The sequence below is a fragment of the Lithobates pipiens genome, unplaced genomic scaffold (assembly GCF_037356315.1).
Source record: "Lithobates pipiens isolate NorthernLeopardFrog02 unplaced genomic scaffold, aLitPip1_a1.2 Scaffold_19, whole genome shotgun sequence".
NCBI lineage: Eukaryota > Metazoa > Chordata > Amphibia > Anura > Ranidae > Lithobates > Lithobates pipiens.
The window spans coordinates 27,001,354-27,019,585 of NW_027507764.1; the positions used below are offsets into that span (position 1 = coordinate 27,001,354).

Genomic DNA, 18,232 nt, shown 5'->3' on the forward strand with positions numbered 1-18,232 from the left:
CCACATTGGCCCAAGAGAGCATGGTTCTCAATGCTAAAGCAGTTGGCGGTAGAACCTCCCCTGCTCTTGGCCCCTCGGGACGATCTCCTCTCTCAGGGGCCAGTCCTATGCCCACAGGTACGCCAGTGGAAGTTAGCGGCCTGGCTACTGAGGAGGGTTTATTAAAATCTAAAGGATTCTCAGAGAGACTAGTTTCTACCCTCCTGGACAGTAGGAAGAAGGAAACTCGCCAGATCTATGAAAAGGTCTGGTTGCGTTTCAACAAGTGGTGCGCAGAGAGCTCCTTCCCAGTACGGAGCTCCTCCGCAGTGTTGGAATTTTTACAATGTGGGGCAGATAAGGGCTTATCCATTAGTACCCTTAGGGGTCAAATATCAGCCCTCAGTGTTTATTTGGAAGATCATTTGGCTGCCAACCCATGGGTAGTCAGGTTCTTTAGGGCCCTGTCCAGACAGAGACCGGTCCAGGGTCTGTCCTTTCCCAGATGGGATTTATGTTTAGTTTTGCAGACCTTAACTGGACCCCCCTTTGAGCCTTTAAAGGAGTGTTTTCTGAGAGAGCTTACTCTGAAGACAGTGTTCCTGGTAGCAGTAACAACTGCCAGGAGGGTCAGTGAGATGGAGGCCTTATCAGTCAGGGCTCCCTTTTGCGTTATCTTTCCGGATCGGATAGTTTTAAAGACCGATCCAGCCTTTTTGCCGAAAGTGGCATCCAGCTTTCATAGAAGCCAGGAAATTGTTTTGCCCTCTTTTTGTCCCAATCCCTCCGGTGAGAAGGAACTAAAATTTCATTATTTAGATGTTAGGAGATGTATCCTACACTATCTGGAACTGACCAAGACATTCAGAAGGTCAGATTCCTTATTTGTTTTGTTTTCCGGGGCCAGGAAAGGTTCTAAAGTGTCCCGGCGCACTATTGCTAGGTGGCTCAGAGTAGCCATCGAGCAGGCTTATTCAGTGGCAGGGAAAGAAATCCCAGTGGGTATTAAAGCACACTCCACTAGAGCTATGGCAGCCTCCCAAGCAGAAAAAGCGGGAGCAACGCCAGAGCAGATTTGCAGAGCAGCAACATGGTCCAGCTATTCCACTTTCGTAAAACACTACAGAGTGGATCTGGTGTCGGCAGGTGAGCAGGCCTTTGGGCGAAAGGTTTTGCAAGCCGTAGTCCCACCCTAACTGGTAAGTGCTCGTTTATCCTCTCATAGTGGCTGTCCTGAAAGACGATTAGGGAAAATTAGAGTTACGCTTACCGGTAACGTCTTTTCCAGTAGTCTTTCAGGACAGCCCTAGTTCCCACCCGAAAATTGGGGGGAGTCTTACAAAAGACCAGAGCGCAGCAAGATAATGGTATTTGATAAATATGTTATTAATGTGTTCTTGTGTCTCCCCAGCTGGCCGGAGGTATTCTCGATATAAACTGAGGTCCGGCAGGGGAAGTAAGAATTTATGGGCTGGCGCAGTGTTTCCAGAGGAAGAGGAGGAGTCTATCTCTCATAGTGGCTGTCCTGAAAGACTACTGGAAAAGACATTACCGGTAAGCGTAACTCTAATTTTTGTTCTCTTTGTATTTCTTCCTTTGTGTGAAATACCAGTCCCTCTACTCTCCTATTAAATACTGACCACACTAAGCATGATAATAAAGTCTGTTTTCTAGCTGTGCTTGCAACTCAGCCTGCTCTCCTCCAATGATCAGACTTGTGCCCCCCCCCCCCCCCCCCCACACACACACACACACACACACACACACAGCTTTTTACTGGGAAGACCAGTGTGCTGCTGCTTCTCCTCTCCCAAAAGCTCTTATGCAGCTGAGAAGAGGGAATGTGATCACTTAAAAAAAAGGGGGGGGGTGTATTTACAATATATTTTAATTTCTTTTTATAAACTGAATGGGTCATTTTACAAGTGATTGTAAAGGATTTTTTTTAAATGACAAGCATGTAATACTTACCTGTTCTGAGCAGTGGAATTGTATAAAGTGGCCCCAAACCTCCTCTTCTCAGTATCCCTGATACTCCTGGTGATGTTCCTCTTCTGCAAGTGACCCCAATGCAAGCTTCATCCTATGGGGGTCCTCATGCAGGCTCGATCATGAGCCACGCTGCCTGCATCCTTAGACACACACAGCACCCCTTCCCCTGCATCCTTGTCACAGAATTTGACTAACCGCATAAGTCAATGACTGCTGACACCTCAGCAAAGCCTGTGAGAGCAGGGAGAGGGGAGAACAGCTACAGATGGGCACCGCACTGGGTCAAGTGAGGGTATAATTATCAAGTGAGTATAAGGGGAGGGGTGATACAAATACTTAAAAAAAAAAAATTCCCCTAAAGCAGGAAATGTATTAAGATAAGAACATTTAGGCGTTAGAACCACTTTCATTTACTGTGGGGGATGGGAAGGTCACATCATTTTTTTTTTAAAACCATTTCTATTAACATTCTTTATTTTATAGTTTGGCACACGATAACTTGCACGGTTCCTGCACTGGTCTGGCATCTGGGATCAGGAATAACCAGACTCTGAAGACACTTTACCTGTCTGATAACAATCTGGAGGGTCCTGACATCAGTGAGTTGATGGAAGTTCTGCCAACAAGCCAGATAGAGAACTTAGAGTGAGTATAATAGGAATGATGGAAACAATATTCTGAGACATCTTTACAACCACAACATAGAATGTCATAAAAAAACATAATATTGTGTGAATTCAGCTTCATTTTAGATGTCAGCCAGTGCTGAGATTTTCCAGGACTCTTACATTCATAAAATATGTAGCAGATGATATTTTGGACAAAGTGTCATACAGGTGTAAATGTAGTTTTTGCCTCAGAACAGTAGTGGGGTTCTGAGGGTTAATTACATAGGTTGGCCTTGACATCAGTCTGGCTGGGCTGTGTTAGAAGTTCTGCCTGGTCATGTGAGCAGTGAGGTGCACATGACAGGCCAGAATCCAGCCTGGTTGGATGTTTTGGGTATCAGCCTTCTCGGAACCAATCAGTGGTGTGCCGGGCCTCGATGAGGAGTCTGGGAAGGGGTGCTTAAGATGTTGGGTCACATGTTTAGGGAGAGGAATTTGTGAGGCCCATGTGGTCTGTTCTGGTTCCAGGACCGGGGTAGCCCCGTGAGGGATCTTGGTCACGGGGTGTTCGACATCCCGCAACATGTTCCTGTTAAATACCCCCAATAGACCCGCCTGGTCTGGGGTAGGGATCCGTCTGTTCCCGAGTCTCGGAACCGGCTGGTCCGAGGTGCAGTAACTGAGGGAGGATTCAAGGTGTCCGGGTGTGCTCTCGGCTTGGAGGGGCACCACAGCTCATGGAAGTGACCGGGGAGGACTCTTCGGAAGAGGGCCGACAAGTGGCATCCTGAGAAGTGCCTGGTTACTGAGTTGGGAAGGACATTGATGAATCCACAAGTTTTCTAGTACTATTAAGGAGACAGAGAACGTTCCAGGTACTGAGGAAAAAGGTTCCTGTTCACTCCTGGTTATAACTTGTACACGTTCATAGGATGGTTTCAAGTTTTGAATCAACGTGCTGACTCTGGCTAGAGATCTGTTCTGCCTTGAAGTACCCAGCTGCGAGTGGCTACTCTCTGGGTGGAATTAGAGACTTTGCTATAGCTGCAGTTCAAGGTGCCTGAGTTCTTCACCCGTGCCCTCTGTTCCCATGAGAGACGGTTATTGGATGTTATCACTGCAAAATAAAACTTTTCAAAAGGACTTTATTGGTGTCAGTGTTCAAGTTGTTGGGTATCAACCCTGGGAACCCCTAGATGTGGAAGAACAAGCCAAGCGGAGGTAACCGGTAAGCCCAATAAGTCAAGGTTGCCCTACAAAGGGTTATGGCTACTACAAATATAAACACATTAAATGTAGAATGTAATCAGACGTTTATGTTTAAGCTTTAAAAAACAATCCAATGAATGTCCAACCCGTAAAAGTTTTGTATTATACTTCTGTTATTTCCCCAAAAAAATGTTTACAGCCGCCCTTGGAACCAGGGCACCATCCAAGAGAAGCAGGCCACATTACCTGGTGTCTGGCCAGATTTTGTTCTCTTTGTATTTCTTCCTTTGTGTGAAATACCAGTCCCTCTGCTCTCCTATTAAATACTGACCACAATAAGCATAATAAAGTGTGGTCAGTTTTCTAGCTTTGCTTGGAACTCTGCCTGCCCTCCTCCAATGATCGGACTTGTGCAAACACCCCTCCCCCCCACACACACACAGCTTTTTACTGGGAAGACCAGTGTGCTGCTGCTTCTCCTCTCCCAAAAGCTCTTATGCAGCTGAGTAAAGAGGGAATGTGATCACTTGTAAAAAGGGGGGGTGTATTTACAATATAGTTTTATTTTTACATCTATTCACAAATGTTTTACCTTTTCATTTCTTTTTATAAACTGAATGGGTCATTTTTTTTAAATGACAAACATCTAATACTTACCTGCTCCGCCCAATGGAATTGTATAAAGTGGCCCCAAACCTTCTCCTCTTAGAATCCCCGACACTCCTGGTGACGTTCCTCTTCTGCAAGTGACCCCAAAGCAAGCTTCATCCCATGGGGGTCTTCATGCAGGCTCGATCATGAGCCACGCTGCCTGCGTCCTTAGACATACACAGCACCCCTCCCCCACATCCTTGTCACAGAATTTGACTAACAGCATACGTCAATGACTCCTGACACCTCAGCAAAGCCTGTGAGAGCAGGGAGAGGGGAGAGCAGCTACAGATGGGCACCGCATTGGGTCAAGTGAGGGTATAATTATCAAGTGAGTAAGTACAAGGGTGCGGGGGGGATGCAAATACCTAAACATGTTTTCCCCTAAAGCAGGAAATGCATTAAGATAAGAACATTTAGGCTTTAGAACCACTTTCATTTAATGTGGGGGATGGGAAGGTCACATATTTTTTTTTTTTAAACCATTTCTATTAACATTCTTTACTTTATAGTTTGGCACAGAATAACTTGCATGGTTCCGGCACTGACCTGGCATCTAGAATCAGGAATAACCAGACTCTGAAGATACTTGACCTGTCTGATAACAATCTGGAGGGTCCTGACATCAGTGAGTTGATGGAAGCTCTGCCAACAAGCCAGATAGAGAACTTATAGTGAGTATAATAGGAATGATAGAAACAATATTCTGAGACATCTTTACAACCACAACATGTAATGCCATTAGAAAAACAAAACATGATATTGTATGAATTCAGCTTAATTTTAGATGTCAGCCAGTGCTGAGATTTTCCAGGACTCTTACATTCATAAAATATAAACACAATAAATGTAGAATGTAATCAGACGTTTACGTTTAAGCTTTAAAAAACAATCCAGTGAAGGTCCAACCCTTACATTTATTATACTTCTGTTATTTCCCAAATAAATGTTTATAGCCACTCTTGGAACCAGGGCACCATCCAAGAGAAGCAGGCCACATTACCTGGTGTCTGGTCAAAGCAAAGCTTGTAAGCAAAGGATTCCACAAAGTGAGCTGCTGTCACATATGGGGCACTGCTCTGAAAATAGCCTGGAAGGGTGGGCAGCCCAAATAAATTACAAGACTGCCTGGCATATCTGCCCCCTGGCACAGTCTGCCCCTCATTCCTGGAGCTCCAATTGGGCCTCTCTCAGCCTGAGCCCCATAACAGCTGCTGATGGCAGTTCTGCCAATGGCTGGATGTGAGGAGCATTAACAGGTTCTGTTTACAACCTTTTGTTGGGTTAAATACCAGAAATGATGTGAAAATGTTTACAGTATTCTATTTATTACGTTGGAAAATTATCACAATAAAAAAAAGAGTCCATTCATCATCTTCTCTCCTACAGTCTGAGCCATAATAAACTTACAGAGGAATCATGCACTGACCTGGCATCCGGAATCAGAAATAACAAAACTCTAAGGGGACTTTTTCTGAACAATAACAATCTGGAAGGTCCTCATTTCAGGGATCTGATGACAGCTCTGAGCACAAGCCAAATAGAGACATTATGGTAAGAACAGATCTCTATTGCAATCGGTTTTTTAAGAAAGTGAATTTCTAACAAGTCCATTTTATTGCAAGTGTAAGGTGGGGTTGGGTCAGATCTCAGATCTAAAAGACCTTCCCTCTGAAATGCCATCCAGTGCCAATAATTGGTGAGAATTTTGTAATGTCTGTTCCGGGGGAAAAGAATTCTAGTTTGTATAGGTGTGCATCAGTCTAAATGTGCTGGTCAGAAAGCTAATATAAGGGGCCTGTATGATTGGTGAATCTGAAAGGCAATGTTGTCCTTTAACAGTTTTGCTGCTACCACCATACTGTGGCACCAGCGGTGGTGGAATATGAACAAAATCCCAGCAGCTATATCAGCCAGGAGCTGTGTCTTCTAGATTATGGGGAATGTTCTCACCACATGTCCTCTATGGCAGGTGTCAGGAGGGACAGCAGTGGAAGATTGATGAAGATTGTTTGCTCATCTTCTACTTTGTATATGTACAGTATATGGCTCACTGAAGGTTTGGGCTTCATTTGTGAAAACTGATGGTTTTGCATGAAGGATAGGGACCTGCCTATAACTTTCAACAGTGAGGGATCAAATCAATCGCTCAAAGTGGTTTGGCCTCCACTTTATTCTGCGGCAGGACAATGATACAAACATAGTTATAGTCCTAAAGAACTATCTGTGGTGACAATAAACCAGAATCTATGTAACAGATAGCATAGACCCCACAGAGCCCTGGGCTCAACACCATTATCTAGTATGGGGTTAACTGCAGAAACGGAAGAGAGACAATATCTTTTGTGGATATGTAACAACATGCTGCACAATTACTTTCAGAAACTGCAAACCAGTTTTTGGGGTTAAAGGTTAAGGATGATCCAACTACTGATTTAATTTGCATTTATCTATGTATACTACACTTTCTAGAATCAAACTATTTGTGACATTATACTTGGAAACCGTCCTTCTTTGCAGCATTTTTGTTTTAAATAGAAACTCTTTATGCAAGATTCCTAAAGCACTATGGCAGTGGTTCTCAACCCTGGGGGTTGAATGACGATTTGCCAGGGGTCACTGAATCCTGGGCTATTCCTGTAAGATTACAGTACTGTGTGTGTTTTGTGTGTTTTTACTTTTTTGAATTTGGCGCCGATCTCCGCTCCCGTGTGCCGTAACATCACAGGGAACGGAGCTCGGCGGCATTCGGGCACTGTGTGAATCGAGCGGAGGACAGCTCAATCACACAGCGCGGAGGACATCGCTGGATCCAGGGGACAAGGTAAGTAACCTCTCCCTGTATCCAGCGATGCGATCCCGAGTCTAGCTCTGGGTTACCGCTTATGTTGCTAAAATCCCAACCCGAGCCAGACTCGGGATTACCGCTAGGGAGGTTAAACAGGAATGCAGGAAATATTTCTTGTGATGTGACCAAGGCGAAAGCAGAGATGAAGTGAGCTGGACAGCTTTAAGTAGACATGTCAGATGAGCATCATCAGGAACAGCTGGTAACTGTGGAGAGAGAAGAGAGATGGCAATTAGCCGACAGCTGAGCAGCCAGCCCAGAGAAGGAAGGGCTAAGCCAGCCCTGACAATTATTGAGTTTTGGAAAGTCTATCTAATACACAGCCATCTATAGTCTAAAGAGACTCTTTACCTAGATCTGAGTTGCGGTGTGTCAGACAGACACACCGCAACAACGATCACTGAGATGCCCCCGGTGGCACGCATCAGCTTGATATCCTGGCGATGTCATATGACATCCTGTCAGGATATTGAAACCACTTTGCCGCTGTCATTTTGCTATATAGCAGGCAGCAAGTGGTTAAATATGAAGAGATTATGGCCAGTGTAGATGTAAATATACCCCGCTCTTACAAACAGTGGGATCCTTGGATTCTTATCTGACAAATTAAATAAATGAATAAGCATTTTATAATTTATTGGAAAGGATACAGAAAATTCAAGAATGAGCTAGAGTCTCTAATTCTCTGTTACTATTTCTTTGTGTTTACAATATTGGTTCAAAGATTGAAAAGTATGTACTTAAAATATTAACTTTATTCTCCTTGTATAAGTTACACTTCACATGCCTCAAGTTATTATGAAGGTCTGTTTCAAGGTACTTCTACTTAGGCATTATATGTTTATGATTATCTCACATTTTATACCATTGTGAATTGTATATCGGAAAATGTTCTCAATAAAAAAGATATTTCCAAAAAAAAAAAAAAACCTCTGTATACACCATACACCTATGATCCTTCCCAGAAGATGCAATCTGTCAGATCTTCAAACATCCTGAAAAAATTAAAATAACATTTTATATATATATATATATATATATATATATATATATATATCCTCTGCAGAGGATTATCAGCGTATAACACTCACCCCAAGTTCAGGAGGGAAGTTTAAGGAAAAAAACCTTACATTTAAATGCCCATCAATGCAGCCTTATCAGTGTCCATCTGCAGCCTTGTCAGTGTCATTTTCAGCCTTGCATTGCAGCCTTGTCAGTGTCGTTGCAGCCTTGCCATTTAAAAATGGCGCCGCCGGGATGCAGAGCGGATGTCCTGTGTATCTCGGCGGCGCTCGGTAGCTCTCGGCCGTTCTCTGCGGCTTTTGGCTGTTTTCGGCCGCACTCTGGCGTTGTCGCCGGCTTTCAGCCACACTCGGTCATTCTCTGTGGTTTTCGGCTTTCCGAAAGCCGCTGAGAAGATCACAATCAGCGGGGGATCGGCGTATAACACACACCCACAATTTTCCCCTGAGTTTAAGGGGAAAAAGGTGCGTGTTATACGCCAATAAATACGGTAAATTTGATCTTCCCCAGAAAAGGCAATCAAACAGATATTCAGATCCTCAGATACCATTGTGAAATGAAAGAGAAAATATCTTACATAACATAAAAACCTTTTAACCAACGTAAAATATGTATTAAAATGTATTGCACTCATAAGCTGAGGTGTCCTCCTTACACCAGTAATACAGCATAAAATTCAATCTGGATGTGCTCCGACATGATCATCACTGCAAGCACTAAACCAGCACCTTGTGACAGCACATCAGATCCCTGCCCTCTTAGAAATCTTCAGAGATTTCCTTGTATATAGATTCGGGATGGAGCAGTGTTTCTCAACTCCAGTCCTCAAGGCGCCCCAACAGGTCATGTTTTCAGGATTTCCCTCAGATGAAATGGCTGTGGTAATTACTAAGACAGTGAAACTAATCAAATCACCTTTGCAAAATAATGGAAATCTTGAAAACATGATCTGTTGGGGCACCTTGAGGACTGGGGTTGAGAGACACTGGGATGGAGAAACCAGTAAGACACAGGAAGGTGTTTAGCAGCTGACCTCCTTATCACACAAATCCTGCACTGGCCTCATTAAAACTCTCACCTATAAATTCACACAACATCCCCAGCATTCCTCCACATGTTTTTTTGATTTAAGCAAAACAAATACTCTTGCATACAAGTGTGTTGATCTGGTGATCGAAAGTTCAGGATGGATAATGTCTCAGGCCTTTCTGCCCTCCTTGCTGCCCTCCAGGATAAGAAATAAAGAAAAGAGGGCACACCAGTCTACAACAAAGTGGTTCTCATGTCCGTCTCTTTATCACCTGGAGACTGTCCATATCAGACCAATTGCCATCAGTTTGAGGTTCTCACATTGCGGATTTCTTTCCAAGCTTGCGAGTAGTTTAATTCATTCTTATAATAAACTCATCAAAGGATAATGCACAAGACTGGTGCACCCTCTTTTCTTTAATTCTTTTCCTCCACATGTGCATTTGCTTGGCTTGTCAATGTAGCCTGCCACAGCTGCTATGCTTGCTATGTCCGCATGCTAAACTCCCTGGGGGTTGGACACCCCTGATATAGTGCTAGGGCCTGCCTGATCGGAAAGATAGTGACTGGATAGATGGTGTATATCAAGTGAATGGCCTGCCCTATGCATTACGGGCAGAAATGCTCCAAAGACCCCCTCCCTAAAATAAAATAAAAACCTATACGGCATTTAGGGATTAGGCTCACTCACAGAAAGACCCTCTGCTCTGTCCAAGCTGTGCCACCCACTTACACCACCCAGGGGAGCCTAGCCTCTCACTTCTGTGGCTGCAGGTCCCTAGAGAGGGAGCCCCCCCAGACAATTTTATTTATCTGCTCCCCAAGAATTCTTGCTCTCCAGCCAGCTGGAACTTGTAGCTTGCTGCAGCATTAGATCCATTTAAATCCCGGATTTCCAAAATATGTCCCTCCAGGCAAACCATCCATTACTATATATGTGCTTCTACTATGGAGGCTCTCACAATGTATTGAATTTGGACTACAGATAATACATTTACAAATGTCTGCAAATGAAACCCCTTTTTTTATTTTACTCGTTCAAAAGTTTTTAATTTATGTTAAAATAAATTACATGTACAGAATATAAGACAAATTATTTAATACCAGAAATAAAAAGTAGACATATTGAAGTATGATTGATACAAAGCAAAGAAGAATTTCAAGATATTCTAGTGGGAATGACAATAAATGGCCTTATATATTTTAGAATTTGAAAACATTCTTATAGCTGAGTTTTAAACATTTTAATCCCAAGAAAATATAAATATGTCTAAAAGAAAATATATGATTTTAAAGTTTTGACCATAACTTCTAAAGTACAGTATGTTTATAGTAAGTATTATATACCGTAGTAAGGGAAGAACATAAAAGGTGTATATAGGAGGGGAAGGGGATGGAATAATTCTCCAGAGGAGGTTATATATCAGCTAATGTTGTAATTCTATAAAAAATCTTAATCACCATAACAATAAAACTCTGTTGTCAATATTATCTGACGTATAATATTTAATCCAGGGTTTCCATATGATCCTTTTTTTATTTTAACAAGAACTGTTAGAAAGGACAGTTCGGTTTGTTGCAGACTGGCTGGTAATTTTTCTTTGTGCTCCTTGCTGTTGGGGCCAGTTGTGGGTGGGGGTGGTTGCCGTTTGTTTGTGCTGTTGGTTATTTGGTGGGGGAAGGGGGTGCACTAGACACCTTTACTGCCATTGTGCTATTTGCTGTGTCCAGTGCACCTCTGTGCCTTTGGGGAGGAGTGGGCTCCCTCCAGGCAAATCTGCCCTCAATCCACCCATTGCTATATACAGTATGTGCTACTATAGAGGCTCTCAGAATGTATTGGGGTTTGGACTGCAGATACTATAGGGTGCCTTGTTGTAGCCTCTGCAGCTTGTGCATCTATTTTCAAATGTGTGCAAACTAAACCTCTGTTATTTGTGTGAACTGTTATGCTGCGTACACACGAGCAGACTTTGATGGACTAGGTCCGACGGACTTTCGAATTAATGAACTTGGCCGCACACAATCACACTAAAGTCCGACGGATTATAATGTGATGACGTACGACTGGACTAGAATAAGGAAGTTCGAAGCCAGTAGCCAATAGCTGCCCTAGCGTCGCTGTTTGTCCGTCGGACTAGTATACAGATGAGCAGATTTTTCGATAGGAACTGGATCCGGCGGAGTTTCAGCAGAAAAATTTGAAACATGTTCCATTTCTAAAGTCTGTCGGATTTTTGCAAATCTAAAGTCCGCTGCAGCCCACACACGATCGAATAGTCCGCTGGAATCGTTCCGTCGGACCTTTGATGTCGAAAAGTCCACTCGTGTGTACGGGGCATCACACAAGACCTTTTGGTTTGTTGCAAACTGGTTAGAAAGTGGATCTGGTCATTTTTCTTTGCTTTTGTTTAACATTTGTCACCCTTCAATGTGCTCCTTGCTGTTGGGGCCAGTTGTGGGTTGGGGCAATTGTCATTTGTGCATGTCTGTTTTGCTTGCATCTTTTAAAGGTTATCTGTGGTATAAACCAAGGAAGCTACTAACATTCTGTAGTGTCTCAATGTGCCTTACTGAACAGGAAAACTGTACATACAACTACAGGATAAACAATTCATTTCATGCAAAGTATAACAAAATATACCTACAATGTACAAACTATGCTTCCTAACAAATAAGCACGTACAATGTATGTAATAGGCATAGGTATACTAATCAGCTACTTAACTTGGGATTTCTGGTGATGGACTCTTCTCATGGCTTGCTCAGAGTCCAACACAGAACATGTTTCCTCTGTAGTCTCCAGAACACGTGTTGCCCCTTTGTTTCCCAAAACAACTCTGTCCTTTGTCTGCCCACATACCTGTTCAAAAATCATAATCCCCTCCCCCATACTTCCTGTACATCATATCCTGTAAGGAGCCTCACAAAAACAAATCAAACAGGTTTGTTAGTATATCAATAGGGGTGGCTTAGCCTCTAAAACAGCACATGGTCTTAAAAATGTGTGTAGCGGATGACATTTTGGACAAAGTGTCATTCATGTGTAAATTTAGTTTTTGCCTCAGAACAGTAAAGGGGTTCTGAGGGTTAATTAGGTAGGTTAACTTAAACGAGAAAAGAACTGAAAATGGGTCAAATAACAGTGAAGTGGTCCAATCCCTATATACTTGTCAAAAAAAAGGCTTCCCCCTGAGTGGGTGGGATTTTAAATGACCATCAACTCCGGACACAAATGGACACAATAATATACAATTTTTATTCATAAATTGCACAATGTACATAATATTACCAGGAAGTACAAATGGGCTAAACAATGTCTTCCTGGTGTATTAATAAATAAACAAACATATATACAGAACAAAATATGATTAAAACAATGCTTGTCCTATATCACCCACACCCGACGCGTTTCCAGTTGCTGATAATTCAGAACCTTCATCAGGGGTGAACAAACGTGATGATATAGCAATCTAGTGAGGTGTAAGTTCGAGGATCAAAATGCCTGCCATTTAGAAAAATATAAGTATGTCTGAAGAGTACTTCAAATACTATCGAGATGTCTACCAAGTACAGGATGTCCTGCTAATTACTTCCAGATCAGTTAGACGGATTCTATGGCAAGGGGGGTTTTTGTTTCTATGTGAGACATTAATTGGAACAATGGCTATCTGGATGTTTCAAGTCCACCTTCATGTGTGTGTCAAGCTGAATTAGCATGTATATCGCTGCACATAGAGGACTGCTGTGCCGTTTGTAATTTGTGGTTGGACTACAGCTTCCAGTTTTCCTTTTGGGCTTATTTCCTGGGAATAGGACAAGGCAACCCTGGGTGCAAGTCATATACATGCTAATTTAGCTTGACACACACATGAAGGTGGACTTGAAACATCCAGATAGCCATTGTTTGTTCCAATTAATGCCTCACATAGAAACAAAAAACCCCCCTTGCCATAGAATCCGTCTAACTGATCAGGAAGTAATTAGCAGGACATCCTGTACTTGGTTGACATCTCGATAGTATTTGAAGTACTCTTCAGACACACTTATATTTTTCTAAATGGCAGGCATTTTGATCCTCGAACTTACACCTCACTAGATTGCTATATCATCACGTTTGTTCACCCCTGATGAAGGTTCTGAATTATCAGCAACTGGAAACGCGTCGGGTGTGGGTGATATAGGACAAGCATTCTTTTAATCATATTTTGTTCTGTATATATGTTTGTTTATTTATTAATACACCAGGAAGACATTGTTTAGCCCATTTGTACTTCCTGGTAATATTATGTACATTGTGTAATTTATGAATAAAAATTGTATATTATTGTGTCCATTTGTGTCCGGAGTTGATGGTCATTTAAAATCCCACCCACTCAGGGGGAAGCCTTTTTTTTGACAATTAGGTAGGTTAACTTTGACATCAGTTTGGCTGTGCTGTGTTAGAAGTTCTGCTTGGTCATGTGTATAATAAAACCTTTCAAAAGGACTTTATTGGTGTCAACATCCAAAGTTGTTGGGTATCAACCCTGGGAACCCCTAGCCGTGGAAGAACAAGCCAAGCAGAGGTAGCCGGTAAGCCCATAAAGTTAAGGCCGCCCTACAAAGAGTTATGGCCGCTACATGTAACTTTGCATATAAATGTGCTACAAAATCACCCAACAAATATCCATAGCAACACGATGTCCCACGATCCCCTGCTTTCAGTAGTGGTCTCTCTCTCACTGATATCATAATATCCATGCTGGGCACTAGAGGGAACAAAGCTCAATGCAATCCTCGGTAAGGAAAGTCCCATGATGACCAAATCAATATAGCCAGCACTTGGCTACACTATGGGGGTTATTTACAAAAGGCAAATCCACTTTGCACTGCAAGTGCACTTGGAAGTGCAGTTGCTCTAAATCTAAGGGGAAGATCTAAAATGAGGGGAAGCTCTGCTGATTTTATCATCCAATCATGTGCAACCTAAAATGCTGTTTTTTTTTATTTTCCTTGCATGTCCCCCTCGGATCTACAGCGACTTTACTTCTAAGTGCACTTATAGTGCAAAGTGGATTTGCCTTTAGTAAATAACCCCCTATGTATTTTAATTCCTTTGCAGTGACAGGTACAAGCATTGGGCAAGTCTAAAGGTAGCATCTGGTGTTTTCAGAAACTAGAATGTTATGCAGAAATTACAGTCCGATGGGAAGAAAGAACCAAGTCAGCATTCTGGAATCCCACTGGATGTATAATATATGTACTGTCTAACACTGCTGGCTGTGACGTTGGGATGAATGTAGCAACAAATGTGATAAGTAGAATGTCAATAGGTGGGAATAGCTTGTTAATGAGTCTGGGCTGAAAGGTTCAGCACATGGTTATAGCTGAAATAAAGTATCTCACAAAAGTGAGTACACCCCTCACGTTTTTGTAAATACTTTATTATATTCTTTTTTTCAAGTGACAACAGTGAGTGAGTGTACTGCTTGTATTGCAGTGTACATTTTCTGTCCCCTCAAAATAACTCAACACACAGCCATTAATGTCTATACTGCTGGTAACAAAAGTGAGTACACCCTTAAGTGAAAATGTCCAAATTTGGCCCAATTAGCCATTTCCCCTCCCCGGTGTCATGTCACTCATTAGTGTTACAAGGTCTCAGGTGTGTTTAAATGTAGTGTTATCGCTCTCACTCTCTCATACTGGTCACTGGAAGATCAACATGGCACCTCATGGCAAAGAACTCTCTGAGGATCTGAAAAAAAGAATGGTTGCTCTACATAAAGATGGCCTAGGCTATAAGAAGATTGCCAAGACCCTGAAACTGAGCTTCAGCACGGTGGCCAGGACCATACAGCGGTCTGATGAGACCAAGATAAACTTATTTGGTTCAGATGGTGACAAGCGTGTGTGGCGGCAACCAGGTGAGGAGTACAAAGACAAGTGTGTCTTGACTACAGTCAAGCATGGTGGTGGGAGTGTCATGGTCTGGGGCTACATGAGTGCTGCCAGCACTGAGGAGCTACAGTTGATTGAAGGAACCATGAATGTCAACATGTACTGTGACATATTGAAGCAGAGCATGATCCCCTCCCTTCAGACACTGGGCTGCAGGGCAGTATTCTAACATAACGACCCCAAACAGACCTCCAAGGTGACCACCGCCTTGCTAAAGAAGCTGAGGGTAAAGGTGATGGACTGGCCAAGCATGCCTCCAGACCTAAACCCTATTGAGGATCTGGGATGCTTCCTCGGATGTAAGGTGGAGGAGTGCAAGGTCTCTAACATCCACCAGCTCTGTGATGTCATCATGGTGGAGTGGAAGAGGACTCCAGTGACAACCTGTGAAGCTCTGGTGAACTCCATGCCCAAGGGGGTTAAGGCAGTGCTGGAAAATAATGGTGGCCACACAACATATTGACACTTTGGGCCCAATTTGGACATTTTCACTTAGGGGTGTACTCACTTTTGTTGCCAGCAGTTTAGACATTAATGGCTGTGTGTTGAGTTATTTTGAGGGGACCGTAAATTTGCATGGTTATACAAGCTTCTACAATGTAAAGTAGCGAGTGTACAAAGTGTAATTTCTTCAGTGTTGTCACATGAAAAGATAGACGAAAATATTTCACAAAAGTGAGTACACCCCCGACATTTTTGTAGATACTGTATGAGTCAGAGACCCTCTCACCAGATTCCTTTCTTGACAAGTCTCTGGTAGCAATAGGTGCACAGTGTGGTGGAGGGCCCCCTTATCCAGCGGTGCAGCAAAAGTGACAGCAGATGCAATGGTGTCTATTGCAGCGATTCTGAAAACAAATGTCCCAAGTTGAAAATGTGGCTACAGTCACTCTCCAGTTCAGGCATCTGGTTTTAAAGGTCCAGTGGATCCTTGTAATTGTTGCCCAGGGATGGTTATAATTGAGATCCTCCTTCGAGACTACATCTCCCAGACTACTACTGTGTAACGTTAGTCATAGCTAGGTACAACATAACTGGCATCTCCATTTTGTGGACAAATATGTTCTTCAATCAGTAACATTGCCCATTCTTAACATGCATTAATATGTGTGAGGCCGCGTACACACGCGCGGACTGTTCACCCAACTTTGTCCGTCCAACAGTTTCGGCAAACAGTCCGCTCAAACTTAGCATGGACGGACATGGCCACACACGACGGACGAACAGTTTGCTGAAACCGTGCGCGATGACGTGAACGGCACGCACGACGGGACGAAAAATACGACGTCCTATACACTGCATTATAGCTTTCGGCGTGAAAATCCTTTCTGAGCATGCGCGCAACTTTGTTTGACGAACAAGCCTACACACGAGCTGACTGTTCGCTGAAACAAGGTTTCAGCGGACAGTTTTACGGAATTTCCGAAAAACCTTGTCCGTCCAACTGTCCGCTGAAACTGTCCGCTGAAAGCCCACACACGAGCGGACTGTCCGCCCAAACACTGTTCAGCGGACAAAGTTGGGCGAACAGTCCGCGCGTGTGTACGCGGCCTGAGAGTTGAGGGTGCGTGTTGAGACATAATAGAAAATGCATTGCAATGCATGTTAAAAACATCCAAAAATACATATTAACCATTTAAGGACCAGACCTGTATATGTGTGTATATATATATATATATATATATATATATATATATATATATATATATATATATATATATATATATATATATATATAATTTTATATATTTTTTTTCTTTTGCAAGAAAAGTACTTGCAATTAGTGATGGCCGAACGGTTCGCCCAGCGGTCGTTTCGCGGCGAATTTCGGCTGTTCGCGATTCGCCCGATCGGCGGACTATTGCCGCCGTTCGCCTGGCAGACTTCCGTGTTTTGTGTAAAAGCACTTTGACCTATGATGACACATCCATCATGGGGTACAGGACAGCCAATTGAGACATTACAGCACATGGACACTTGGACATTCCCCCTAACTTATAAATACACCCGATCCGGCGGCCATTTTACATTATTTTGTATGTCACTATAGGGAGAGGTTGCTGTGTGGAGCAGGGAGAGATTGCAGTGACCCAAATCGCTAGCTATTCGGTACACAAAAGTTCTTTTCAGGACTGGTATAGGTGTTAGGTGTAGTTCAGGATATAGGTTTGAGGCAGTGCAGTGCTAGTGATTGTTGCAGCAGCCTGAGTGTCTTTTGTCAGTTTAGAGAAAGGGACAGGACGGTGTGTGCTGCAGGGACAGTCAGTTTAATCATTAGCTGTTATTATCAGGTCCACAAAAGTGCTATTCCAGTAACCAGTTATTGTTCCAGCAGCCTCTGTTTTGTCAGTTTATATAGGGACAGGCAGGAAGCAGTGTGTGAGGCAGTGAGGGTCAGTTTAATCAGTAGTTGTTACTATATTAGGTCCACAAAGCTTCTTTTCAGGACTGGTATCAGTGGTATGGTACTAGACTTGTACATGTATAATATTCTTTCTTCCAAGTATAGAAAGAATATTATACTTGACTGCTGCAGTCTGCTAATCATTCACAACCTACTTGTTCCACAAAGGTCATTATAAGGACTGGTAATAACCTGGTGGGTGCTATAGTACATAGGGTTGAGTGAGGTACAGTCTGCCATTCTATAAGGACTGGTATAGGTCCACAATACATAGGGTTGAGGTGCACTACTGCTGACCGCTGCCCTATACTGCAGCAGTCCTTCATCGGTATAGGGACTGAGAGTTTTGTCACAGGGTCATTTAAAAAATGACAGGCAGAGGAAGAGGCAGGCTCTTCCGCAGGGGTGGTAGGGGTAGGGCAGGAGCAACAGGCTTGAGCCAAAGTGGGAAGTTGCAGAAGGTGCGTTCAATTACTTTAAAGGACGCACCAGACTTGGTTGAGTGGCTCACTCAGCCTTACTCTTCTGCACCCTCCTCATCCTCTC

The 18,232-nt window shown here is 43.1% G+C and overlaps 1 protein-coding gene across 5 annotated transcripts in view; it reads left to right on the forward strand.

Moving 5' to 3' along the window:
• Positions 1–18,232, forward strand: part of LOC143995854 (NACHT, LRR and PYD domains-containing protein 3-like) — a 180,914-nt gene that overhangs the window by 107,505 nt on the left and 55,177 nt on the right. For 4 of the 5 annotated variants that reach the window (XM_077490582.1, XM_077490583.1, XM_077490579.1 and 1 more), the window contains 3 exons: positions 2,455–2,616; positions 4,952–5,113; positions 5,829–5,993. In XM_077490582.1, the coding sequence (XP_077346708.1) occupies positions 2,455–2,616; positions 4,952–5,113; positions 5,829–5,993 (489 nt within the window). The remainder of the gene's footprint in view (positions 1–2,454; positions 2,617–4,951; positions 5,114–5,828; positions 5,994–18,232) is intronic. The other variant, XM_077490581.1, reaches the window with a different exon arrangement.